The 26400-nt window shown below is 53.9% G+C and overlaps 1 protein-coding gene across 1 annotated transcript; it reads left to right on the forward strand.

The window, feature by feature from the left end:
- The first annotated feature begins 310 nt into the window (after window positions 1-310).
- Window positions 311-22545, forward strand: UNC93A (unc-93 homolog A). Its single transcript, XM_021693203.1, has 8 exons — window positions 311-397; window positions 3728-3909; window positions 4882-5111; window positions 6997-7122; window positions 8606-8817; window positions 10760-10895; window positions 12147-12278; window positions 22280-22545. The coding sequence occupies exons 1-8, from the start codon at window positions 311-313 to the stop codon at window positions 22543-22545; spliced, it is 1371 nt and encodes a 456-aa protein (XP_021548878.1).
- The last annotated feature ends 3855 nt before the right edge of the window (window positions 22546-26400 follow it).

Here is a 26400-nt window from a genome sequence, read left to right on the forward strand (position 1 = left end):
GAAATTAATAGGGGAAAACTGCAAGTACATACAAGTTGATAAAAGTCCTAATCTTTTGCCCTGTTAGAAAGTGGTTATTGTAGATCACAGAGAAGGTGAATGAGTAACAACCCCCATGGTGCTTCCTGGCGTCAGTGATAACCAAGTCCATTAACACACAGGGGCCTTGATGACCTGCGTGCCTCTCACACAGAGGAGAGAGAGAAGGGGACTTCTTGGTACAGACTGCTCTTCCTGTGCCCCGATTGGTTTCTTTAAGGGAACTACGAATCTATGTGTCCACTGATGGTTGACACCTTTAATCGGCATGATGGAAAGAAGCCTGAAGAATGTCCTTGTGGTTTCTTTTGGATTTCTGCTTCTCTTTACAGCCTATGGAGGTCTGCAGAGTCTGCAGGTAAGTGAGAACACTTGTGCGTGAACGTCTGTCTCTTGGCCTTCAAGAATCCCCATGGTCACAGAAGACGAGGAACGTAGAATTTCTGATTAACCAGTTCACCTCCAAATCCTCTCAAACAGTGGTTTCTATATGCGAGCTTGCAATGCACAGCCTCACCCCGCCAGCAGGATTGCACAGCAGAGAGCGTGTGCTTGACCCTTGGACAAGGGGTGTGGGTCGACTTAGTGATGTGATAAGACATTCTTCGCCTTTGGATAGAGACTCAGGATGAATCATGGTGAATTCTATGGTTTCAGGACTTTGGCTTTGTGGTTGGGGTAGTAACGTGAATTTATCAAGTTTCACTAAATTATATAGATGCTAAGCCTCTTTAAGCAATACAGTGAATTTGGACAAAGTGGTCTCTATAAGTTTGACCCCTATGGTACTCTTTCCTCCTCGGGCCTCTCTAAACAGCTGTGGCAGGGGTCACATGTGCCTGGGAGTAGATTTGCTATATATGTCCCCAGATAGTTACTTTTTTTTTTTAAACGTATTTGGCATAGGGGCAGCCGTCCAGGGAGAGCAGACGACTCCCCCCTCCCCCCCGCCCCCCACACACCCAGGTCCTCCCCAGTCCGCCTGGGCTCCTGGGAGTAGAAGCACCCACAATCGTTGCTGGGGCCCCTTCTTCCCTGGAAGACCTGAGATGTTAGGGAACCAGACCTCCAACTCTGGCGTGGGGCAATCCCCCCCCCCCCCCCCTTTCTCTGCCTTCTTTCCTAGACCTGACCCAACATGTTTCCTTGCTTGCTGATCCAGAATATGTAAACACGGTTTAACTAGGACTGTCTCCATCAGTCAGGACTGGCCTAAGCAAAAGAATGCAATGACATGGACAGAAGTGACCTTAGGCATGGCTGTGTCCCCACGATGTTGGGGGCACCTGCCTGTCCCTTTGGCTTTCATCTGCTCAGCTTCATTCTCAGGCCTCCAGGGGGTGGTACAGATGGTCCCAGGTGTCTCCAGGGTCCCAGCCCTGATCCGAACTCACCCCTGGACCCGGGCGCCCACCTACAAGCGTCCCCCTGCTGTGGCCCTCTCACTCCTATGGCTAATGGTCTCCTACTAGTCATTCAGATCTCCACTTGGATGTCCTCCCCTTCTCCCCCTTCCCTGCTCCCTGGAGCCAAAGTCTGGATGGGGCACACTTGTGTGTACTCCCCTGGTGCTGTGGTAGGCTCTGCAGTAAGCCCGTGAGTCCCTGATGCCAGAAGGATGGTCACTACTCCGTGACCATGTCCCCCTGACTAAGACAGTCCTCAACACACAGGAGGCAATCAATGGATAACTCTGTGCATGAAAGTCAGCGGTGCATGCTAATCTCCAGCTTACCTACCTTCCCAGGCTCTCCATGGGCTTAAAGATACGACCCTACTCCCCAGGACTGAGCCGGGACTCCTCATGTTGTAGTCTGGCAGGCTGCCCAGCCTCATCTTCCCAGAAGAGCTTCAAGGCTCTGGACAAAGCAGCTAAATGTTCCCTGCTGCCTCTCAGTTCAGGACGAGGCCCATGCAAACTCATCCCCCACATCTCCTGCCTCCCACACCTCCCCCCCTTCCTCAGGTTACCCCCTCATCCTCCAGATCTCATTTGGTCTTCACTCCTTATAGAAGGTCTTCCTGACTGCACTGGGCTAGCTTCCCTTGCAGGACTCAGGCCCAGTTGCAATGGTCTGTTCGTTGGTGTTACTGACCCCCGTCAGCTCCTGTCCACTATGCACACCTGGAGGGCAGTGGCTGTTGTAATTTCCTTTGGTTTCGCTAGAGCAGTGCACGGAGCCTCTCCTGGTAAGTGCTTAAGGATGTATTTGTTGGGTGACTTAAGTGAATGTCCTACTTGCTTATGTGAGCAGGTCTTGCATAATTCAAATTTCACACGCACACGTACTCATCCGCATACAGTATTCTGCAGGTCTGCTCTTCTAACACATGCAGACGCAGGTGTTTGAACACCGGCATTCACGTAGAAAAGAAATTTGCTTTTAAAATTTGATTCCCACTTTGGCTACTGAAATCTGTCTTCCTTTTCAGTGGTTTGCAGTCAGATTTCATTATAAGTGACCAACATACCTTGCTGATTTGCAGCAGCACTGTGTGTGGAGGAGAAATTCCAGTGCACGGAAGTGCTGTATGCTTCTCATGAACATAAGAGGAGCCAAGCTCAGTAACACAGGAGAATTTCATACGTTTGTATTAAGGAAACAAAAGGCTCAGGCTGAACCAACTCTCTCACTCCACACTCCTAGCAACCAGAGTCGTAAGTGGAAATTTCCAGATAACCCGTAAGTCAGAGCAGAGTGCTCAATTTCCATCTTCCAACGAGATTTCAGAATTTTCATGACTAGCTGTGGTTACTTTCAGTTTCAAATAATCCACAAATACAGTTACGTACCCGCTTTGGGCAAGGCATCGGGAGAGATTTGGAAAGAATAGAATATTGCCCATGTTGGGGGATCGTTGTCAGCTGGGGTGACGTCGCGGGGCACCGGGTGGTATGTGCTAGAGGTCAGGTGAAATTCTAGCATAGGATCAAAGCAGCGGTCTCTGTGGATGAAGTTATCCTGGAGCCCTTGGAGACGCTTGATCTACACTTGAAGAATGGGAACCCTTTGAAAAGCAAGGACAAGGAAGGTCAGAGCACGTCGAGGGGTGGGGCAGGAAAGGAAGAGAGAAAGAAGAGAGAATCTTGGGAGTGGTGGGTGCCATGCAGAGTCAGAACTCAGCCCAAGGGTTTGGGGTCCACAGTAGACAGAATGACAGTGAGGAAGTGCCAGGGGGCTGCACCTGCCCTGTGCAGGGTACCTTGCCTCAGGACATTGTCTTGTCAGAAGGGGGACCAGCGAGGAAGGAATGTGAACAGTCCAGACATTAAACTACCAGCTTCCAGATCATCTAACTATCTAGCTGTGCATACGAATCTGCAAGGAGACAATGTCCCCATCTTTATCTCTTCCATGGGGAAAATCACACCCATTGCTCAGCCTTAAAGGGGAGGAATGCAAAGCTGTTCTATAGATGGGAGCAGATGCTACAGAGGGCATGAGGCCCTCTGCCCCACCGTGACCCCAGCACCGAGGGCCTCGGGTTTCCCCTCCCTAGTCTCTAGCAGCAGCTGACTCTCTGTTGGGACTGTGCTGGTTTCCCCCCACATTGCACCTGTCAGCTGGGAGGGGGCCGCCCGCCAGGGAAAGCCTATTGCTGGTGGTCTCCGGAAACTAGTGCTGACCTAGAGCTCTTTCCCCTTGGCCACCGGCCCCTCTGACCAGGGTGGTTTTGTCCCCCACAGAGCAGCCTGTACAGTGAGGCAGGCCTGGGGGTGACGGCACTCAGCACGCTGTATGGCGGGGTGCTCCTGTCCTCCATGTTCCTCCCGCCGCTCCTGATTAAGAAGTTTGGCTGCAAGTGGACCATCGTCATCTCCATGTGCTGCTACGTGGCCTTCTCCCTGGGCAATTTCTACGTCAGCTGGTACAGCCCGCACAGCTCCCGCCCTGCTTCTGGGTCAGGCCTCAGGTTCAGCTGCCCGATGACACCCCACTGCATCCACTTTAACATGAGTGCTGCTTCCTGAAATTCCTCTCTGCTCCTGGACAGGATAATGTGGAGGTTTTCTTCCCATTTTTTTCTCATCAAGATGTCTCTGTCCCTTTTGCTGGGCCCATCTCCTCCCACCAGTTCCCAGCCATGACCTTCCCTCAAGTCTGTTGTGGGCCTTGAGCTTCCCTCCCTGCACCAGGGCACTTTTGTGGCCCCAGCAATGAGAGCTAGACCCTAAGATATCCAGGGTGAATTTCAGGGGATTTAGCAGAATGTGACCAATGGACCCAGTGGTCCCACCATACCTTCATCCCATCACAGAAAGTGAACATGGCAGGGCTGGAGCTGGTGCAGGGGCCCAGCCTGAGCCCTGCTTACTCCCTGATTGAGAGGGATCCTCCGGGACCACGCTGTAAGAGCACCAGCCCCTCGCTCTTATTCCCAAGAACACACCTGTCAGACATCTCTTTGGAGGGATGCCCGTTATCATCCAGGACATAATGATTATGGTGACTTCATATTCTTCTTTTTATTACTGCCATAGAGTTTTCATACAGAGTCCTCAATGGAGAGGGTGAATCAATCAATCAATGTTTCAAAAATGAATAAATCATTTTAAACGTACAGTTGTTAGAAATACTCAAAAGCCACCCAGCCTTACTTGTAATCTCAGCTCATTGTAGTTGCTTTCAAACACAAAGAAGTTCACTGGCAGTGAATTTCTCTCTTGCTAATGAACCTGAACCAGAAAGGGCACTGGGTTTAGTCATTTATCTGAGTCTGATGGATGGTGAATCCATCAACATAATAATGCTTATGATGCACTAGGCATGGAGCCTCCTTCTCCACAGAAGCAGGGAAGAACGGAGGAAGAAGAGGCACTGTCTGTGTTTTATTTTACAGGTACACCTTGATTCCCACCTCCATACTGCTGGGTCGTGGAGCAGCCCCGCTGTGGTCCGCTCAATGCACGTACCTCACCATCATGGGAAACACACAAGCAGAGAAGGTGGGAAAAGTTGGCAGAGATGTGGTGAATCAGTATTTTGGCATCTTCTTTCTCATATTCCAGTCATCCGGTGTGTGGGGCAAACTGATCTCATCCCTGGTGTTTGGCTGGATGCCTACCCAAGGTAAAAGGGAATAGGGCTCAGTGATGGCCCCTGAGAGGGGCCCCCATCCCATTCACACACATCTTTATTCCATGACTCGGGCAGGTGAACTACCTAAAGACGTGGTTCTCAGCTGCCTGTGCCCCGGCCTCTCCTGGTTCCCGGCTGTTCTCCAGGACAGTCTGTGCAGGTCTGAGGGTCTGTCTTGTCCACAAGTGCCCCAGCAATTCTGACCCTGCCCTCCCAGGGGCAGGCGGAGCACTTGCAGAGCATTGCCCGTGGGAAATGGAGGGCCACTGACAGTGGAACTCGGGTTCATGGAGCCATCACTATCCTTTTAGACCAAGAACAGGCTCAACTGATTTATTGTCCCACTGAACTGATCCACTGTCCAGTGTCTTAAATGTTCCACATAAGACCAGTTGTCCCTTAACTGATTTCAACATCTGATGGCTGATGTCTTAACTCACGTCTTTACCTGACCTTGCCCAGACATGGCTGTAAAGTGTGTATCTGTTTAATGTCTGCACCCTTTGATGTCTGAGGATTTAAACCAAGGGCAGAGGAAATAAATCTCTCCAATTCTCACAGGCAACCTTTATTCATGGGGTGAGACGAAGGGGAAGGTCTTAACTCCTGACTCTTACCAGGATTATCCCTATCTCTCTGTCCTGGTCCTCCATCCTGCCATCCCCTATGAAGTCCCACCTTTGGGAAACTCCAAAATCCTCCTTCTCCTGTTTCTCATGTGATGTCATCACTTGCTAAGTGCATCTGAAGAAGGGAAACCATCGGGTGGATGGATACCCATTTTTACTCAATATTGCTTATCAAGGTCAGCAATAATGTAACAGAAACTGGGATTAAGGTTCAGTCTCTACAACACGACTGGTGCGAAATGGAGTGCACAGCTTTACTTTTTTTTTTTTTTTTTAAGATTTTATTTATTTGACAGAGAAAGACACAGTGAGAGAGGGAACACAAATGGGGAGTGGGAGAGGGAGAAGCAGGCTTCCCGCGGAGCAGGGAGCCCGATGCAGGGCTCGATCGCAGGACCCTGGGATCATGACCTGAGCCAAAGGCAGACGCTTAACGACTGAGCCACCCAGGCGCCCCTTTTTTTTTTTTTTAAAGATTTTATTTATTTATTTGAGAGAGAGAGAATGAGAGACAGAGAGCATGAGAGGGAGGAGGGTCAGAGGGGGAAGCAGACTCCCTACCGAGCAGGGAGCCCAATGTGGGACTCGATCCTGGGACTCCAGGATCATGACCTGAGCCGAAGGCAGTCGCTTAACCAACTGAGCCACCCAGGCGCCCAACAGCTTTACTTTTAAAGACATTCAGGCAAGTGAGCTTAATTCTCCAAGCGATCTCCAGACACAGACTCCGAGGAGTGAGGCATCCCAAGAGCCCTGCAAGGCTTCTCCGCCTCCCTCCAACCCGCCTCTCATTGTCTGTGCTGCAGACATCACCAGCCAAGTTCTATGTGATGAGATTTCTATTATGACAACTGTTCTTTCTCCCGTGACATCTCCCCCCTCTCTCCAGAGACTCGGACGTGGTCTGAGAGTCTGACGCCAATTCTAATGCTAATGTACCTTATTTCTTCTTGATTAGTTTGGAAACGGTGAGCATTTTCCTTATGTCCAGAAAGTCATACAACAAGCAGCCAGCATTTATGGCTCATTTGTCTCATGTCTAAAATCACGCCTACAGATGTGTGCCCAAGAGGAAGTGTGTTTTGAGGTACTTGGTCACACAAGCCCACATCCCCTGACTTTGACCTATCGTGACTCTTGCCTGTGGGGTGTCCAGGCTCCTGCTAGCCACGCGATTCATTCCTCATGCCCCTGGTCCTATCCGTTTCCTGTGTTCTCATGTCACCTTTTTGCTTCCGATGGCACAGAGGCCATCCCGGAGGAGCAGCTCCTATCTTGTGGGGCCAGTGACTGCCTGATGGCCGCGGCGTCCACCAACAGCACCCAGCGTCCCTCGCAGATGCTTGTCTACACCCTGCTGGGCATCTACACGGGTACGTGCTCACAGAGGGTGGAGCCCCAGGGAAAGCAAACCTAACTCTTTCCTGTGTTGAAAAACAGTATCTTCCCAAAGTGCAAGTATTCCTGCAAAATGTGTTCAGCTGGGTTGTACTCAGGTATTCTTCATATGAAATCAAATACAGCAGAACAGGGCTATCTAACAGTTTCCTGTGATGATAGAATCATTTTTCTTTTGCAAAGTTCAATACAGTAGCCAGTGGCCATGTGTGCTTATTTATATTTTTATTAACAAATTAAAAATACTGTTCCAAAGTTACAACGGTGGGGATTGTTGGTCTCAAGGAACAGCCCAGGCCATGGAAATGCATTTTCTGCATCCTCAGCCCCCACATGAGGTTCCCCGCTGCGCGCCTTCACCAGCCCTGCCCACAGCTTGGGAGGGGCTGGCTTTGTGAACCTGGTGGTCCCAGGAACCCCCTGGCCGCCACACAGTGTCACATCAGGCTGGTGAGATGAAGCAAAGAGAAAAAATAATTCAAGTCCTCTTTAGAGGATGATCGGCCTAAGCTCTCAGACTATAATGGCGGCTGAAAACCGCTGTGAGGGGTTTTCACTGCCTTTCAGAGAAGCGGGAAAAGCATCAGGCTCTTGGCTGATCTGTGGCTCCCAGAGCACTGAGTGTCGTTCGTGTTGCCAGAGGCGGAAACCTGACACTGGTACACAGATATCCTAAAACCGGGGAGGACTGAGAGGGCTTCTGGGTAAAGAGGAAAAGGAGTAAATACTAGCCCTCGATCCAAATAACACAGGGGTGCAGAAAGAGGGGCAGTCACACCCGTGGGATTAGGAGGGCACAGGTGTACCTCTGGGGGAGCGAATAGTTGTCTTGAATGGAGTGTGTTTGCATAGTCAGCCCATTCACGTGGTTCAAAACGCACCCCCGGGGAGAGGGAAAGCCCCCTCTGTCCCTCCTCCTGGCCGGTCCGGCCGAGACCACCCCCAGTCGGTCGTTCCTAGACCCAGCGGCCCGTGTGACAGCGCGCCTCACGCCCTTCCTCCCTGAAGGCAAGCAGCTCCGCACGGTCTTTCCCTCAGCTGCTCCCCATGGGGATTGCCCACCTTAGCATATAAAGAGCTGCTTCGTTCCTTGTCTTTGAACGAGCAGTATCCCCTTGTGTTCGGGATGCACCCAGTTCCCACCCTCCCCTGTTGTGGGGAAACAATAAACATAAAGCTCAGCAAGTGATAACCTCGTAGGACTTGTGGTCCCGAGAAGGGAGACTGGCTCTTGCTGGCAGTTACCTGAGGGTGAGGACGAGGGAACAGCGGCGGTGAGGGGCGCAGAGGGCCCCGGTGTCTCGCAGGTGTGTGGTGCGGGCCGGAGGCTCTGCTCGGGCTCGGCAGCCTCGCTTCACTTAAAGCAGGATTTGAAACCAATGCCCCAAAGAAGAGGAGTAGCCGGTGGCTCCCGGCTCCTGTGAGCCCCCCAGCACCAGCCCTCTGTCTTCCCTCCAGGGAGCGGCGTCCTGGCGGTCCTGCTCATTGCCATGTTTCTCGAACCCATCAAAGATGCTCAGCAGGAAAGTGAAGGAGAGAAGAAGTTACCTTTTTGGTCCACCCTGCTGTCCACCCTCAGGCTTCTTCGAGACAAGCGCCTGTGCCTCCTGGGGCCGCTGCCTCTGTACAGCGGATTCGAGCAAGCCTTCCTCGCGGGCGACTACACCAGGGTACGAGAGAACTGCACGGGACGCGCACCCCAACACCCGTGCGTCTCGGGGCCCCTGCCCTGGGGCCAGGTGGGGGGCGCAGCTGCTGGGGCTGGAGAGCGGAGCCTTTGGTTCAGGAGCTCAGCGTCCAGGTCACTGCCCCCGTCCCCCCGGAGCTCGGCCTCATCTCCAGGGACCAGCTCTCACTGGAGAGGTGTCTTCAGGGAAAGGGCCCAAGCTCTCCGGGAGTCATCACCTGTAATACTTCCTTGTGTTAAGCCTGCCTGCAGCTCACGCTTTGCCCTTCTTTTAGGAAAAACATGAAATCCACGAGGAACACTGGAATTCCTTCCCATGATAGTTTTCAAATTATGCCTTTCAATCTGGCAATGGATTGGCTCTCGGGCACTGTCGCCCTGTCTCTCCCTAGATGCCTGCCTGCCCACGTCGTGCATAGGGAAGGCCTCTCTGGGGGCAGGCCAGCAGAGAGACATCTGTCCCCCAGGGCTGGCACAGCAGGAATGCGAGGCCACCGTCCACCACCATCCCTCGCGGCCGCGGCATGCTCACGGAGGTTTTGCCTGCATAGCTCCCCACCCACGTGCTTCGTGTCCTGAAGATTGTCCTGGGGTGCTATGGGAGGGATGCCTCAGACAGGGGTGGTAGAGAGCGGAGACCCCCTTTTCCAGGAAGTGCTGGTTGGGAGCTGGGGTGCCAAGGGGCCGGAGAGCCAGGACCAAGGCTGCTCCTTGAGGATCGCCCTTCCTTGACCAGGAAACTTCTCTAGCTTCGTGCCCACCACAGCTCCCTCCCAGGTAGACGTGCCGAACTAGCCAGATGCCCAGTTAAATCTGAATTTCAGGTTAACCACAAATATCTTTTAGGACACATATGCTCCATGCAGGATGCGTGCGTCATAGATTCTCTCTGGTCCCCCCCGCTCCTGGGACAGCCTTGACGGAGAGTCTTGGAGTTCCAAAGACTAAAGACAAAAATGACAAAATAGTCCTTTGGCATTTGGCCACGGCCCCTCCCGTGGGCTTTGCTGTTGACCACGTGGCATGTGACCTCAGCCACGGCCCCCACCATCCCAAAGCAGCAGAGCTTCCTGTCCAGCCCACTCGCCTATGTGTCTGTCCAGATTCTGCCCGAGGACAGGAGTGGTGGGTGTGGGCGTGAGGTCGCGGGCCGTGGTAGCACACGCTGTCCCGGGTCCAGGCTGGGTCCACTCTGTACCCCACCGTCTGGTACAGGAGCTCCCCTCTTTCTTCTTGTCTGCTCAGAGATCCTGTTCATTTTCTTCACAACTGCTTCCTTTCTATTAGGATTTTATTTGTGGAGCTGTTTCAGGTTCATGGCAAAGTTGACAGAAGGTGCCTGGCCCCACACATGCACAGCCTCCCCGTTATCAACATCCTGCCCAGAGGGGACATTTGTGCCAACCTGTGAACCTGCCATGATAGGTCATCATCGCCCACATTAGGGGTCTCTCCTGGTGTTTGCGTTCTGTGGGTACGGACACGTGCGTAAGGACACGCGTCCACCATTATGGTGTCACACCGAGAGGCTTTGCTGCCCCGAGAGTGCTCTGTGCTCCCCGTGTTCATGCCTTCCCACCCTCTGTCAACTGTCTGGTGAGCAGAATAGGAAATGACCAACTCCACCAGGAACTGCTCCAATGGGACCCGCGTAATTCCTAAGAACCCCACAACATACGGCAAAGGCTGCGTGGGGAGAATTGTGTGCAGGTGTCTGTCCTTGTTAGTTCCCACCCACCTTGGGCGTGTTCTCCTCCCCGGAACCAGGGGCGGAGGGCGGGCGCGCAGGAGGCCTAGGCGAAGGTCTGGGCCAGCCCAGCACGTCGGCCGTCCCACTGCAGAACGCATGTCACCCGTGATCCCTGACCCAGACTCGCCAGCACACCACACGCAGCCGGGTAACCTCCCCTGTGCTTCCCCTGCAGTCCTACACCACCTGCGCCCCGGGGATCCAGTTTGTCGGGTACGTGATGATCTGCTTCTCGGCCACCAACTCGCTGTGCTCTGTGCTGTACGGAAGTCTCTCCCAGCACACGGGCAGAATCGCTCTCTACGCGCTGGGTAGGTGGACCCGATGGCGCCCGCGGGTGGGAATGGTGGCAGGTGGACGGCGGGGCGCAGACGGGGGCCCAGCTCAGCTCAGCCAGGGTGTGTGGGCTGAGTGTGCGCGGCAGGCGGGAGGCTTCCTGTCCTCGCCTGGCGGGACAAGACTGTGTTCTAAGCACGCCTCACCCTCTGTGTCTCTTGGGAAGGGGAGAAAGAAGAAGCAGAGACCGTGTGAATAATAAGGGCACTGACGAGACTGTGACCTGGGCGCCCAGTCTGGGCTCCCGTGTCTGCAGCCGGGACACAGCGAGGAGGGGAAGCAATAAGCACTAGTCAGCGTCCACCAGGGGCCGCAGCATCTGCATAGGTTTTCCCCTTTCATCCTTCCAATTGCCCTGGGTGGACACTGCCCACTTTAGAGATGAAGAAATTCGGGAACAGAGGAGGGTGGCGAGTGGCCCCAGGCCACACAGCCACGGTGAATGCAGTAGGCAGCTCCCTTTTCTGCAACGTCATAAGCTAGTCCATGCTACATTGTAGTCATAGACACCCCAGTGTCCGCAGGAATCATGAGGTCAGAACTCTTTTTTTTTTTTTAAGATTTTATTTATTTATTTGACAGAGAGAGACACAGCGAGAGAGGGAACACAAGCAGGGGGAGCGGGAGAGGGAGAAGCAGGCTCCCCACTGAGCAGGGAGCCCGATGCGGGGCTCGATCCCAGGACCCTGGGACCGTGACCTGAGCTGAAGGCAGACGCTTAACGACTGAGCCACCCAGGCACCCCTAGGCCAGAACTCTTGACACTGGGGTAAAGTCAGGAGGAAGGAGCCTGGTGGCCCTGCCCACCTCTCTGTTCACATCAGCACCTGCTGGGGAGCCCGGCGACATCCCCATGCCCCCAGCACTCACTGAGAGCCCAGCACTCCCTTCCGCTCCTTTGGGTCTCCTCAGCTGGGGCACGATGACACTCCCCGCAAGGCACAGGGGCTCGTCTCCCCAGCCCTGCCTGGACGGTGAGGGGCCAAAGATGAGCAGAGCGTCTCCCCCCGCCAAGTGCGCCCTGCAGTGAGAGACTGTGAAGGGCACACTAGCCGGTCTGCTGGCACTTTCAGTCTCAAAATCCAATTGAGGAAGGCTGTTTGGTGTTTCCAGGAAAGATTACTTATATGTTGAAGCAAACAAAGCGGTTCCCTGAGCGTCACCTGGTCCAAGCCTCCCCCGGGCTGCGCTCACTTCCTGCTGGTTTCTGCCCTCTGTGCCCACAGGCGCGGTCACCCACCTGTCTTGCATCATTGCCCTCTTGCTGTGGAAACCTCACCCCCACCAGCTGGCTGTGTTCTTCGTGTTTTCTGGCCTTTGGGGCATGGCCGACGCCGTCTGGCAGACACAGGACAACGGTGAGTCTCCTCTCGGGGGTCCCTAGCTAGGCCAGCGTGGGGGACACGTGGTGGCGGAGGACCCGCCATCCCGGGGCCCCCGGGGGAGGTGACGCACCACGCAGCAAGCCTAGGGCAGGAGGCAAGCAGGGGGGCCAAGGGTGCTCCAGGTGCCTACGTGGATTTGAGCGTTTATTCAGACCCAGAACACAAAAGAAGGAAATCAGCCGCGGGCACAACTTTCTTCCCTAAGAATGGTGGCCCCCTCGTGGCTTTCTTTTTGAAGAGCTTCCCTGAGCAGTGGCACGGCCCACAGGCTAGATGCTGGAACCACGGGGCTGGAGGGGCCTTCTAGGCACAGTCGGCCCCGATGGGGAGAGAGGTGTGTAACCCCTGAGTAGAAGAGCAGGCAGGTCACTGTGACAGCGACCAAGCAAGGGGCACAGGGACCGGGGTGCAGTTTTCTGGGGAACTGAGTTGGGGGCGGGAGGGGCGGTCAGCCGGGGCTTGTCTGGAGGTCAGGCCTGAGTGGGGCCCCGGCTGGCTGTCCTCAGGCAGGGCTGCAGTGTGGGAGGCCGTGGGGGGCCGGGGGGAGGCCGGGGTGCCGGGAGGGAGACTGCAAGTCTGAGACCACGGTGCAGAGTCTGTGTCCCGAGAGGCCGCTTCCTGGTTCATAGAGCTGTCTTCCTGCTGTTCCTCACGTTGTGGGAGGGACAAGGGAGTGCTCGGGACAGGCGCATGAGGACACAGATCCAACTCATAAGACCTCCTCGTCCCCCAAAGGCCCCACCTCCTAACACTGTCACCATGGGGTTAGGGCTCACCCTATGAATCTGGGGGCACAAGTGTTCTGGCCGCAGCGGATGGGACACGCTGAGGGGACAGGCTGGGTCAGGGTGCTGGGGTGAGGCGGAGAGGATGGGGGCCTGAGGGGGGCCCAGGCTGCCTGGGGAGGGGTCCAGCTTTGCTCAGCGTTGGTGCAAGCAGCAGAAAGGGTCCAGGGGGGAAACGACAAGGTCAGCTCCATCGGGTTATGGGGGGACAAGGGGCTGCGGGTTCACTTGGGGAAGACAAAACAGAGCCACCCGAGGGGGCGCAGTGCAGAGCAGGAGGCCAGGGGAAGCGGGTCGAGGCAGGACGCGCCCAGGCCAGCTGGCGGGCAGGGCGTGTGGCCTCGGGGCAGCGTCCCCAGGGTGGGGGGACAAAGGGCAGACAAGCAGAGGCCGAGAGAGGACACTGCTGGGGGACTCGGCTCTGAGAGGTGGTTGTTTGTAGGGTTCACCACTCACCATGATTGCTTTAGATGCAGTCGGGGACCCCGATGAGGACAGGGGAGATGGGGGGCCGGGGCCGGTAAAGGACAAGGTGGGGAAGCTGAATGAGGACATGAGGACGAGGATGGGGGGACAGGAGGACAGAGGGGTCCCCCTTGGCCCGGAGGAGGGCTGCCCTTTTTCGGGGGACCAAGGGAAGGGAGTGGGAAGGAAGAAGCTCAGGAAGCCTTGTCACCACGGGAAGAGGAGTCAGCAGGGTTCCCACGGAGCACCAGGCGGCGGCAACCACGACAGACAGCGTTACCGAGCTACACGGTCAGCCTTGGGGACGGCGGACAGAGCCTGCCAGCCAGGCACGCTCTCCCCACACGCGTGGGGCCGCAGAGCAGAGCGCGGATGGTGGGGCGCTTGCATGGGCGGGCTCTGAGGGCAGAGCTGGGATTTGGGTGCAGGCCCAGAGCCCTGCCGTCCCGTTGGGCAGTCTCGGGAGCTGGCCGGGAGAGTGGGGGTGCTGTGAGCCCGTGTGGAGCCGCCTGGTGCCCCCGAGGCTCAGCCGCCCACAGAGCGGAGGACAGGAGGTGCTGACACACCACCAGTGAGCTTACAGAGGACACAGTGTGGGACAGAGGCTATCCGAGGTCGAACCAGGCGACGGGGGTCTGGGTGGGGGACACAAGGCCCCATGGGGCTGGGCAGCGAGAGAGACCCAGCGGAGGAGGGGCGGGTGGCCACACAGGGCTCAGAGGGCCTGGCCTGACAGCGGGGGCGCCCAGGCTGGGCTCTGCCGGATCTAAGGCTTCTGGATGGGGTGCTGTGCACAGACAGCGCACTCCCGCCACACGGGGGGCCGCCCGCGGGAGGGACGTCCAGGTCACCAGGCAGCGGTGGTCCGGGTGCGCAGTGAGTGGCCGGAGCCTCGAGCAGAGGTCCCGCAGGAGGCGGTCGCCCCCGCCACACGGGGGGCCGCCCGCGGGAGGGACGTCCAGGTCACCGGGTGCGCAGTGAGTGGCCGGAGCCTCGAGCAGAGGTCCCGCAGGAGGCGGTTGCCCCCGCCACACGGGGGGCCGCCCGCAGGAGGGACGTCCAGGTCACCAGGCAGCGGTGGTCCGGGTGCGCAGTGAGTGGCCGGAGCCTCGAGCAGAGGTCCCGCAGGAGGCCGGCGAGCCCCGGCGGCGACCAGAGCGGGGGGCCTGATGTCCTGATGTGGGAGTCTGTGGCAGTCGAGCGGTGGGCGTGTCTGGGGGCGCCTGTGTTGGCCGTGGGCCGCGCTCTCCATGGTGAGACGAGCTGAGGGTGTCGGGGCCGCCACTAGGAGGGGGGGCAGGAAGCAGGGGTGTGGGTGGCACGCATGCAAGGCCGCTGCCCGAGGGCTTCCATCTGAGGAGGTGACCGAGAATGACAGCCCTAAGTTTCCCACAGGCCCGTCTCCAGCCTGGGACGGGAAGGGGGTGCCGGGCGCCCCAGGATTTGGCTCCGAAGAGAGCCTCCTCCCCTCGTGACATCACGGCCAGCCCCGCACTGGGAAACACGTGGGGGCTAGAGAGTGAGTCAGGCCATCCGCAAACAGCACGAGGGCCGGGGCCTGGCCGCTGCCCCTACCACCACGGTGGCCTCGGTGTCCCTGCGGTGGCTCCTTCCTCACGAGCCGCGTTGTGGCCAGCTCACAGAACAGTTGGAAAAACATCTTCGCACAAATCCGGTCTGCTGGATTCAGGCGTCCGGGCTTCCCGGCCTCCCTACCGCCTCGTGGCTTTCGTCAGCTCCCGAAGCAGGTGACAGACGAGTGTGTGACTCTGAGCCGTGATGGAATGTGGTTGCAGCGGCGACAGAAACTGTTCGCAGAAACCCGCAGGGTCAGTCGAGAGAAGTACCAATTCCACGAGGAACGGTAGTCGGAAGCACCTTAGCTTTTTGGGCAGTCCAGAACTGGAGACCAGGGACAGGTCACGCCCCCCAGGGAGCATCGGGAGAGAACTTCTTTCAGCCCCCGCCTGCAGGAGTGAGACCCGTGCGTTCCCGAGGGCATGCGCGCGCCGTCTTGCCTCCCACGGTGTTAGCCGGGGCCGCTGAGCTCACAGGCAATTTTAAAGCATTTACACATTAAAAGCCAGGCAGGGGACTGGGGTACGGAGTCACATAATACCGCATGCAGTAATCCTCTAGATGTTTCAGATGACTGCTGTGACCATGCTTGGCTTTCTTCCTCCCCGAGACGCAGGAATGACGACGGTTTTCACTGTCCTTTTCTTGCCAAGGACAGAAGAGCCTGGCAGGCGGAGCCTTGTCGAGATTGTGCAGACGAGGTTAGGTGAGGTCCAGCGAACACCTGGGACAGTCGAGCACAGGGGGTGGCTGAAGAAAGACTCCCTGGAATAAGGGTACTAATTTAAAATGAATTATTTCTGTCTTTATGTGCCGACAAAAAGTAACTTTTTTCAAGGAAACATCGGTTGTTGGGGGAAATTGTTCTTTTCATTATCTGAGCGTTTCTTCTGGAGTCGAAGCTCGCAGTCATCCTCGCGGGGAGCGATGTTTTCATCACCCAGTCCCCTGCGGGCTGACGGCGCCGGGCTCCCGGCCACACGGCGCGTCCTTGGGCTCCCTGTATTCACGGAGACTGCAAATTTTGCGTAGCTCCCGCCACACCCCCCGGGAGCAGCTCTCTCTCATTTTTGTTTTTTTAAGTAGCGGGTTGGATTTGTCATCTTATTCTCCCGGAACGTGTGTCTCTCATTTGGGAGGCACGTGAGGGGAGCCACGCCCTTTCCTAATTAATGAGGCTGAATAGGATTCGGTGCAACCTAACCCTCCTCTCTGCCATTGCCTCTCAGTTCAGAACCTGGCGTGGAAGCAGACCGGATGCCTGTGCACCCCGGCCCTCCTCCCTGGGGCAGGGCTGTGGAACCGCTGCTCCACGGTCCCACGGGGCTGGGGCGCCGGCAGCCTTGGGAGCCACGGATCTGGGCCACCGGCTCCAGTCTGTTCAGTCGCCCTGACAGTTCGGCAAAGAGGGGTTCCATTGCCATAGCAACCCTTGCACACCAAGGCGCTGCGTTTGAGGTTCAGAGTATCTGGTCTAAAAATGCTCGCTTGCCCTGGTAGCCGCCGGAGGGGCATCTCAGGTTGATACACACAGAAAATCTGCCTGTGTTACGTGCTCAGGTCACTGACCTGTCCTCTCCAAGCAAACAAGACTGCCTGATGCCAAGTCCACCCCTCATGCACAGACAGGGGTCAGCCTCTGGTCACTCCCACCTGCGCCTTCCTGGGGAGGACGAGGCTGGGAGCAAGGCTTCTTTTCTTTTTAAATAAACCTTTTATTTTGGAATAATTTGAGTTTACAGAAAAGTGGCAAAGACAGTACAGAGAGTTCCCATATACCATTTTCTTAGTTTCCCCTAATGCTAATATCTTGCAAAACAGTGGTATGTTTGTCAAAACTAAGAAATTAGTGTTGGTACATGACTCAACTGAACTTTAGACTTTATTTGGCTTTCTCCAGTTTTCCCACTTTGTGTGTCCCAGGGTCCCACCCAGGGTCCCCACTGCATTGAGTTGCCTCATGTCCTTGGTCTGATCTGTGACAGTTTCTCTTCCTTGTTGTTCATGACCTTGACACTCCTGAAGAATACTGGTCAGGTATTGTAGTGTGTCCTAGTTTGGGGTTGTCTGATGTTTCTCATGATGAGGCTGGAGTTATGGGCTTTGGGTAGGAAGACCCCAGGGTGAAGTGCTCTTCTCATCACATCCATCACTGACGATGTGAACCTTGATTGCTGGCCAGCCCGGTATCTGCCAGACCTCTCCAGAGCAGGGTTGCTGCTTTTCCCTTTCCACAGCCAATTTTGGGGAGCCAGTCACCACATCTAGCCAACAATCAAGGGGGAGGTAATTAACCTCCACCTGCTAGAGGGAGAGTCTGTACAAAAATCATGTATAATTCCTTCATCGGGAGTGTTTGTCCCTTCTCCCCAGTTTATTTAGTTATTTACTCAACCATTTGTCTTCATTACCATGGGCTCATGTACGTATTATGCCCTTTGGGTCACAGTCCAACCGATGTTACTTGTTCTGTTGCTCTAACTGTTTTAGCTTTGGCCGTTGGGATCTTTCTGGGGGCACTTGTGCCTTCTGCCAGCCATCTGTTTCCGTTTTAGTAATTCCCTACCTCCCGGTGCCACAAACTATTCCAGATCCATCTCCTGGGGCAGCACTAGCATCACCCGTTTCTCCACGGACCCTGGGTTCATTTGATTGGATAACAGCGGTAGAAAATAAGATTGGCGCGCTGGGCATGCTCATTGCATCTGAGATGACAAGGCTTCTGGGCCAGAGTGGGGAGATGGATGTGTGCGTGCTGACCCACATGCGCACACGTCTGCATTTCTGCATCTGCCTGTCCGTAGGGACCTCAAGTGAGGATGAGTCCCCACTGGGGTCCCCAGCTCCCCTCCAGCACCACGGGTTCATTCTGGCCCTCCCCTTGCTGATCCGTGACTTCCCTCTCTGACAAGGAGAAGCCCGGCTCCCACTGTGCGCGCCACATTGCTTATTTGTTCAAACCTAGTCTACGTGTGAGGTGACTTCAGAATTGCTGAAATATGATTTTACCTACTTTGTTTTTCTCTTGAATGTCTTTCCCCTCTGCCCACTATGTCCCTAAGTAACTGTTGGAATTTGACACAATTAATGTGTTGCTTTATGTTCGGATTAAAATAGGATCCAGATCATGAGTAATTTCCTGAAAAGCCCGACTCGGTAATTTATAATCATCACAATCTAAATTTAATCTTGAAATCTAAAGCTGCCAAACTATAGATCAAACACATTACTTTAAAATTAGCGTTGCCATATTACTAGAATATTCATGGAATTGGGGTGTGTTTGCTCTGTATCTGCTAACGGCACCCTTGTACCTGTTGGCCACAGATCATGGAAATACCTACCTCTCGCAGCCATTGTGTTTCAAACGTGGATCTTCCTCACTAGCATCTCATGTTTGGATCCAGTTTTAAGTGTCACCCTCTAACAAAAGACAAGCGATCTTTATTTAGTGAGTTAGTTTTTATTTAAATTCCAGTTAGTTAACATACAGTGTTATATTAGTTTCAGGTGTACAATGTAGTGATTCAACATTTCTACACATCACCTGGTGCTCATCGCAAATGTACTCCTTAATCCTCATCACTTGTTTAACCCAACGTCCCACCCTTGTCCCCTCTGGTCACCATCAGTATGTTCTCTATGGTTAAAAGGCTGTGTCTTGGTTTCTCTCTCTCTCTTTCTGTCTCTCTTTTTCCTTTTGCTCATTTGTTTTGCTTGTAAAGTTCCATGTATGAGTGAAATTATATGGCATTTGTCTTTCTCCAGCTGACTTATTTCAATTAGCATTATACTCTCTAGCTCCATCCATGTCATTGCAAATGGCAAGATTTTGGGGAAGCCTGGGTGGCTCAGTTGGCTAAGCATCCAACTTTTGATTTTGGTTCAGGTCATGATCTCAGGGTTATGAGATCGAGCCCCACTTGGGGCTCTGCACTGGGTGTTGAGCCTGCTTGAGATTCTCTCTCTCCATCCTCCTCTGCCTCACCGCCCCCCTCCAAAAATGGCAACATTTCATTCTTTCTTATGGCTGAATCATATTCTATTGTATATAAACACCACTTCTTCTTCATCCGTTCACCAGTCAGTGGACATTTGGGCTGTTTCTATAATTTGGCTATTGTAAATAATGTTGGTATAAACATAGGGATGCCCTTTGAATTAGTATTTTTGTATTATTTGGATAAATACCCAGTAGTGCAATTGCTGGATCATAGGGCAGTTCTATATTTAACTTTTTCAGGGACGTCCACACTGTTTTCCAGAGTGGCTGCACCAGCTTGCATTCCCACCAACAGTGCACCAGGGTTCCCCTTTCCCCGCATCCTCGCCAACACCTATTGTTTCCTGTGTTACTGATTTTAGCCGTTCTGACAGGTGTGAGGTGGTATCTCATCGTGGTTTTGATTTGCATTTCCTGATGATGGGCATCTTTTCATGTATCTGTTGGCCATCTGTAGAAAGACAAGAAATCTTTAAAATAAACTTAGGAGTTACTAAATCCCAGATCTTGTTATTAGACTCTCATTGTGGGTGTGCTTTCATTAAGGTGGCACTTCACAGCCTTGGACAACAAGGGCACCTTCTTCTGAGCCTTCCAAACAGCCTCTTGTTTTCCCAAGCACACGAATGTTGTTTATGACATATATCTGATCTTATATCTTTCTGATGGCCTCGTCCTCCTGAGTTCTTCCCATGGTAGGCAAACAGCCGAGTAACCAAATGCCAAGAACCTTCTGAGTGTTGACGTTTCCAGACAGGGTTGCAGGAGACCTTGCTGCTGGCCTCAAACCAGTGCTGGAGAGGCTTCTCTTCCCTACGTCCCTCCCCTGCGAAATGTAGGGAGGAGGAAAGGGGCAAAGGGTAAGAACAGGATGAGAGCGGGCAAAGGAATGTGTGTGAACGTTCCACGTGGGCTCTCCCTCCCACAGCTGCCCATCCTGCCGGACGGGCAGTCCTAGCAAAATCCCTACAACTTTCCAGACTCCAGCTGCTCCAGAAAGAACAGTCTCTGGTGCAGATCATGGCTGGTGCCCCTGAGGCTGGGGGCAGACGTAGGGCTTGCTGTTCATCTCCCCCCACCCCGCATGCTACAGGACCACACTGATATTTCTGTTTACCTATTGTCTCATTCATGGGCAAACACGGCACCTTGGCCTGTGCTCTGCTCTGGCTGCACGTCCTGTGTTACCTCGACTGCATCCCGGGGTGGGCTTTTGGGTAATAACTAGAAAGAGAGAAGACGAACAGGCAGCTCCCTTTGCGGTTACCCCGCAGGATGTGGGCTTGGGGTTTTACCCGTTGGCGCCCTACTGACTTCAGGAAGTCACTGTCCATCCACTGGTCCACTTGGTCATTCACTAAGTTCTTTGGCTGACACTATGAGAGCATTGGAATTATTCCGGGTAAGAATGAGACACTTGGTGGGATGGCATCACGGAGAACCTGACAGAAGAACCACAGGGGGACCATCACCGGAGAGGTCTGGCAAAGGGCACTTCCCACCAGGCCTGCCACATGCAAAGGCACAAGGCCCAGAAGCATGGTCAGTGGGCCCGAAGCAGGGGGGCACGCTCCACAGTGACAGGCGGTGCCCTGGAGTGAAAAGGTCAGGTCACAGAGGGACCTGCCCCCATGAGGAGAAGATGCTTGATCTACCCCAGAGCCGGGCGGGGTTGCCGAAGACTTCCCCGAGTGGGAGTGACATGACATATTTACACTTTGCAAAGATCATCCTAGCCGCAATGTGGGGAGTAACACGGAGCAAAGTAAGACAAGAAAGGAGGAAATAGGTCAGTGTGGAGCAGACGAGAGACAAGGCAGTGAACAGTCCGGGCGAGACAGGTGGGTCACATGGAGAGGAGATCCAAACGTTCGGAGTCCAAATCCACTAATGGGCTGTGGGCTCCTCGACAGCAGACGTCATGCCTTTTCATGTTGCAACACTCAGTGCTGTGCCTGCCATGCAGTAGGGTGTAGACAGACAGTGGTGTAGACAGAGGCACAAGGGATCTGAACCCAGCGTGTGTGACATGTGGGAAAGACCCGGCTTTGTTTCTAGACTGAAGAGAAGGAGGTAAGAGAGGGAGTCAGGCTGAAGGTGCAGGACAGGGGTTCCATGATGGGGTGAAGTCCCCGAGGGGATGGTAGCAGAGGGGGGCCTCTGTGCAGGGCCCTTTCTGGGTTACGGTGGATGGAGTGCACAAGGGGAGGTGTCCTTGGTGAAGAGGCGAGGCCACCGGCCAGAGGGGAGGGGAGGTGGCCCGGGCAGCTCAGGACGACAGAGCAGGATGGGCCAGCACTGGGCCTCAGCTTCCTAGCTGTTAACCCCCTCTACACATCGGCCACTTCACTCAGCTCAGGAGATGGGGAGCTTCTGGTTCTCATCCAGGTATATCAAATATTTTACCATCCTGCAAACTGGAACAAAAATCATTTACTTTCACCTAGAAGCATTTATCAGACTGTACTATCCTGCTAGGACTGTCAACAGAGTACAACAGATGGGCGGCTTAAACAACAGACATTTTTGTTTCTTACGATTCTGGAGGCTGGAGGTCTGAGACCCAGGGGTGGGCAGGGTGGCCTCTGCTGAGGCCTCGCTCCTTGGCGTGTAGATGGCTGCCTTCTCCTTGTGTCCCCACATGGTCGTCCCTATGTGCACATCTGTGTCCTGACCCCCTCTCCTTATAAGGACACTAGTCATGGGATGAGGGCCCTCTCTAATGACCTCATTTGCCTTAATCACCTCTTTAAATGCCCCGTCTCTGAATACAGTCACAGCCTGAGGTCCTGGGGTTAGGATTGCTTGTGTTTGTCTTTGCTTTTGGACTCCAGCGAAGGGACAGGCCTCATCTGACACAGGCTAGGCCTCTAAGCTCTGCTTCACTTTTCTACGTTCTCACTCCCCGAGTGATAGGCTGGACTAACTCCGTCCAGTGCTAACATTGCCTGAGTCCCGAATTGTATGTATAATGGTTCTTCACTGCTAACGAATGTCTCCAGACGTCCATAATCCCCAACAGAAACTTTCCTGACTTTGTTGACAAAATTGGTCAGCGGAGAAGCTGCACTGCTTTCAGCAATAATTGAAAAAAACCATTTGAGGTTTTGCAGCAACATGTTCATGCCGTGTGTCCTCTGCAGCTCTTTACGGCGTTCTATTCGAGAAGAACAAGGAGGCTGCCTTTGCGAATTACCGCCTGTGGGAAGCTCTGGGGTTCGTCATTGCATTTGGATACAGCACGTTCTTGTGCGTCAACATCAAACTCTACATCCTCCTGGGAGTCCTGAGTCTGACCATGCTGGCATACGGGGCTGTGGAGTACCTGGAGGCCAAGAACCTGGCCAGACCAGCTGCCTCAGAACAGACAAAGCCAGCGGAGGGGGCAGGAGCAGAGACGGCCATGTGATGGGGTGTCGCAAGAGAGCTCTACCCGGCGGGCCTCAGGCTTTAGAGCTGATTCTTCACAACAGTGTCAGCAGTATTTAGCCGTCCTGAAGACAGAACATAGATACATTTTTTTGTATAATTTTTTCCTGTTCTAACAAGTTTTCAGTCCACCATGTCACCAGTGGAGATGGAGAGTATGCATGAAGGAATCCATTAATGTCGGACACAAAGAAGAAAGTTGAGTGCATCATCAGCCAGCGGCAACTTGCTTAGGTAGAACCAACAGCTCCCACCTGTTATTGTACTCACCGTTGTTGTTGTTTGTGAAAATAATGAGTCGGACACTCTAATTTTACAAATGGGTAAACTGACATCCAAGCAAGTCAGCTGACTCCCTCTCAGAGTCAGTGAGTGACAAAGCAGATGAGAGTTTATGTCCCTTGAAGTTTACAGACTATGAGTTTCTAAATAAATGCAACTATATGATGGTCGTATCTCCCATGCAGATACTTTTATTCTAAATACTCACCTAGCTCACACACACCACGGTCATCACATAAGTGAGTTAGCATGCCTGCGACTACAATGCGTAAGGCTAACAACATGATAAACCTGGACTGTGGGCAGATTTGTTATCTGTTACACGTGCACATTCCGATCAGGACCCACGTCCACCAACAGTCTATTCCCATCCTCGTCGTCTGTAACCCCTGCTAATGCTGGCTTCTGCCTCCTTCTGAGACGTCTTCCTTCTCCCTGGAGCTCAGCACCCTCTGGCGCCTCTGACGGTAGCCCTGGGGTGTTTCCCTTTTCCCCCTTCACCCTGAGGTGCCATCTTTCCTCCTTGGTCCCTGCCCTTCACCAAGGCTGCTCCATTCATGTTCCATGAAGGTGGCCCTTCTGCACATTCCCACACCTCCTGCTTCCCGGTGGGCAGCCCCCCTCTGGCCCCAGCCTCCACCCCAGCCAAGCATTCCTCTGGGCCTTTAACAAAGTCCTATCATCTCCCTAAAACCTTTTCAGGCCCCCCCACTTCAACGAGGCAAGTGTCTCCAGTCCCAGGTCGCACAGGAGCCTGCCAGGCTCCTCTCCAGGACACTCTGCTCCAGACCTTTGCTCACACGCTTCCTTGACCTTGAGAACCTTCCTGCCCCTCCACACCAATGCACCCAGCTTATGTGACTGTCCTCACAAGCCTACGCAACTTATATTCTGTTGTATTTAGTTTTTGTATGAGCATCTCCCTCAACTGAACCTTGAGCTCTGCCATGTCTGGGATACAATACCAGCAGGCACTTAGTGAATGTTTGTTGAGTGAAGAAAATCCATCAATAATTCAAAGAACTATTCACCCATTCCTTGGTCTCGCCATGAAATTCCACCAAACCCTGCCCCCCTCACCTGCTCCCGCAGTCAATATGAGTTGAGTCCGTTAGTCTGGTCCTGTGGTTCCCCTCCGGCTGGCTCACTTGCTCCTCCACAGCCTCTGTGGACCCTCTGCCCACATCCTCTGCCTCGCATCCTCCTCATGTCTCCTCTGCTTCTGAAGGGAGGGGCCGGGCCTCCCCTTGTGTCTCCATCCGAATCATTTCTGCCCTCCCATCCTGCCTTCCATGACTTCTTGAAGCCCTCCATGGTCTCAACAAAACTGAGTCTTCGTGTTCTCTGAATCTCGTGATGTTGTTTTCCCTTTTGCGTCACATTTGTCTGTAAGAACTCTTGACCATCTCCGAACACGGAGTTTCGGTTATTTCACAAAAACTCAAAGGTATTTGTATAGAAGGCCTTCCACGAGGGGTAGATGACAAGCATGGTCCCTCCAACTTGGAGGTTTAGGATTCCGGACATAAAGGACGTGCAGCCCCTGGATGCAAATCAGGATAAGACAGGCTGATTTGGAACTGACCTTTGGTTACTCTCTCAGCTCAGAGCCTTTGTAAGTGAGACACCTTCACTTACTTAAGAATCCCTCATACCTTCCAGAGAGGCCCTTGAAGATTGTCCTAGAGATGACGGGCCAGATTCTCCTGACCCCGCTAGGAGTCTGCTGAGGCATAGATGGCACTGAGGAGTGCGCCTTGAGCCAAAGGTCCACGGAAAAGGACCCACAGGCTGAGAGCAGGTCCAGGAAGTACGGGCAAAGCGCTGCAGAGAACACTAGGGCCACCAGTCCAAGCCCATGTCCAGCGTCAGAGCCCAGACACAGAGGGGACGCAAGCTGTCCTGATATTTTATGTTATTTTATCTTATTCATTTTGTTTTATTTTTTTAATGATTTTTTTTGCAAGGCTGGGGATGTGTCCTCTGTGACTGGGACCTTGTGGTTTCCTGACCCAGAGGCCGCCTGCTGTCGAGTGTCTGAGGGAGGGGATAGGCTGACCTGGCTTAAAGGGCAGAAGCTGGACTCTCTGTCCTGGTGCTAGGGGTGCTCGGCCCCTCCCTGCCCGAGGGTCTCCCTGATCCGTTAGACCCTCGAAGATAAGAATGTGGGCAGAGGAGCCTGGTTTCAAACTTCAGGCCCAAAAACCACCCTTGTCCCAACACCGAGAGCAAAGGCCATCTTGGTGAGGACTGCGAGCAACAGCACAGAGTCTCCGAGTGTCCCCACGGCAGGGATTTTCCTGCCTTGGACGATTTCACTCGAGGCTGAGTGTTCGCCAGAGTTCTGATCAGATCGCTGAGCATATGATCCTGTCTGCTCCTGTTGATGCTCATGGGAAAGTGTGCCCGATGCCAGGGCTGCCCAGAGCCCAGGCCTCCTCGAGGGACAGGAGGCCTGCAGGTCAGCCTGATGCAGACACGGGCGGCGGCTGCTTGGGGAGCATTTGGCTGGTGCCAGCGGAGGTTCCCGGCAGATAGCACCTTCCCATCTGCCCAGCCAGCCGCTCGGCTGCATCCCTAGCTCTCCCTGGAAGATCGCCTACGGCACGAGGGCCTTCTCTCTCCTCTTCCTGCTTCGAACTTCTTGGTGAGAAGCGTTTGAGAATGTGCCCAAGAACCCCGATGCAGGGCCCGGACAGAGAGTCACCCCCCTGCCCCGCTCCGGTCTCTGCCTGGTCAGCGGGTGAAGGATGAATGGCCAGCGCCCGAGGTCACACCAGTATTGGATTGTAGCAGAAAGTAAGTGATTTCATCTTGCTCTTAGTGCTCCTTTTCTACAGTGAGAATCTTGGCATTTCGTAAGGAATCATTAAGACAAAGTGTTGTTGTGACGTCTGCGAAGTGCTGTGTACGATGGGGTGTCCCACCCCTGGATGAAGGTTAAAGTACAGGGCTTCCCAAGCAGCCCTAGGATTTGATCCAACAATCCCAACTTTCTTGGTCCAACTCCCAGGCCTCAGCAATAAATGCATACTTGTGTTACTTGCTTAGAGTAATTAATAGGGGCAAGATTTAAAAAATCCATAATGTAGGGATGTATGTCACAATATATCATAAAAAACTTCCTGAAAATTGGAGATATATCTGAAAGAAAATGCTAAATGTAGAAATAACAAAGTTAAAAAGCACCTAATAAAGAGAAATGTGGTCAGAAATCTAGAGAGTCCCTCCAATTTGCTAAAATGAGCCCAAGTCCACAGGCAGCCAAGGCAATAAAAACAACCACAGATTATATAATCATCATTATTGGATGAAAGGAGCCTTGTCAGTGTTTTCAAAGAGAATCATTTTCTGGATCCTAAAACATAAAGGGATGTTCAGCGAAGAATGCAGGCAAGCACAGTCCAACAGAAGTCCGTGTGTGTTTTAGGGCAGTTATCCGGGACCCCTGACTGAGGCAGAGGGCGTGCAGTGGGAATGGGGTTCTGTGAATAGCTGGGACGAGGAGGGCTAGGAGGCCGGGGAAGGGGGCTGCACTCAGTGAGGGCCTGGT

Source organism: Neomonachus schauinslandi, chromosome 8 (genome assembly GCF_002201575.2).
Source record: "Neomonachus schauinslandi chromosome 8, ASM220157v2, whole genome shotgun sequence".
NCBI lineage: Eukaryota > Metazoa > Chordata > Mammalia > Carnivora > Phocidae > Neomonachus > Neomonachus schauinslandi.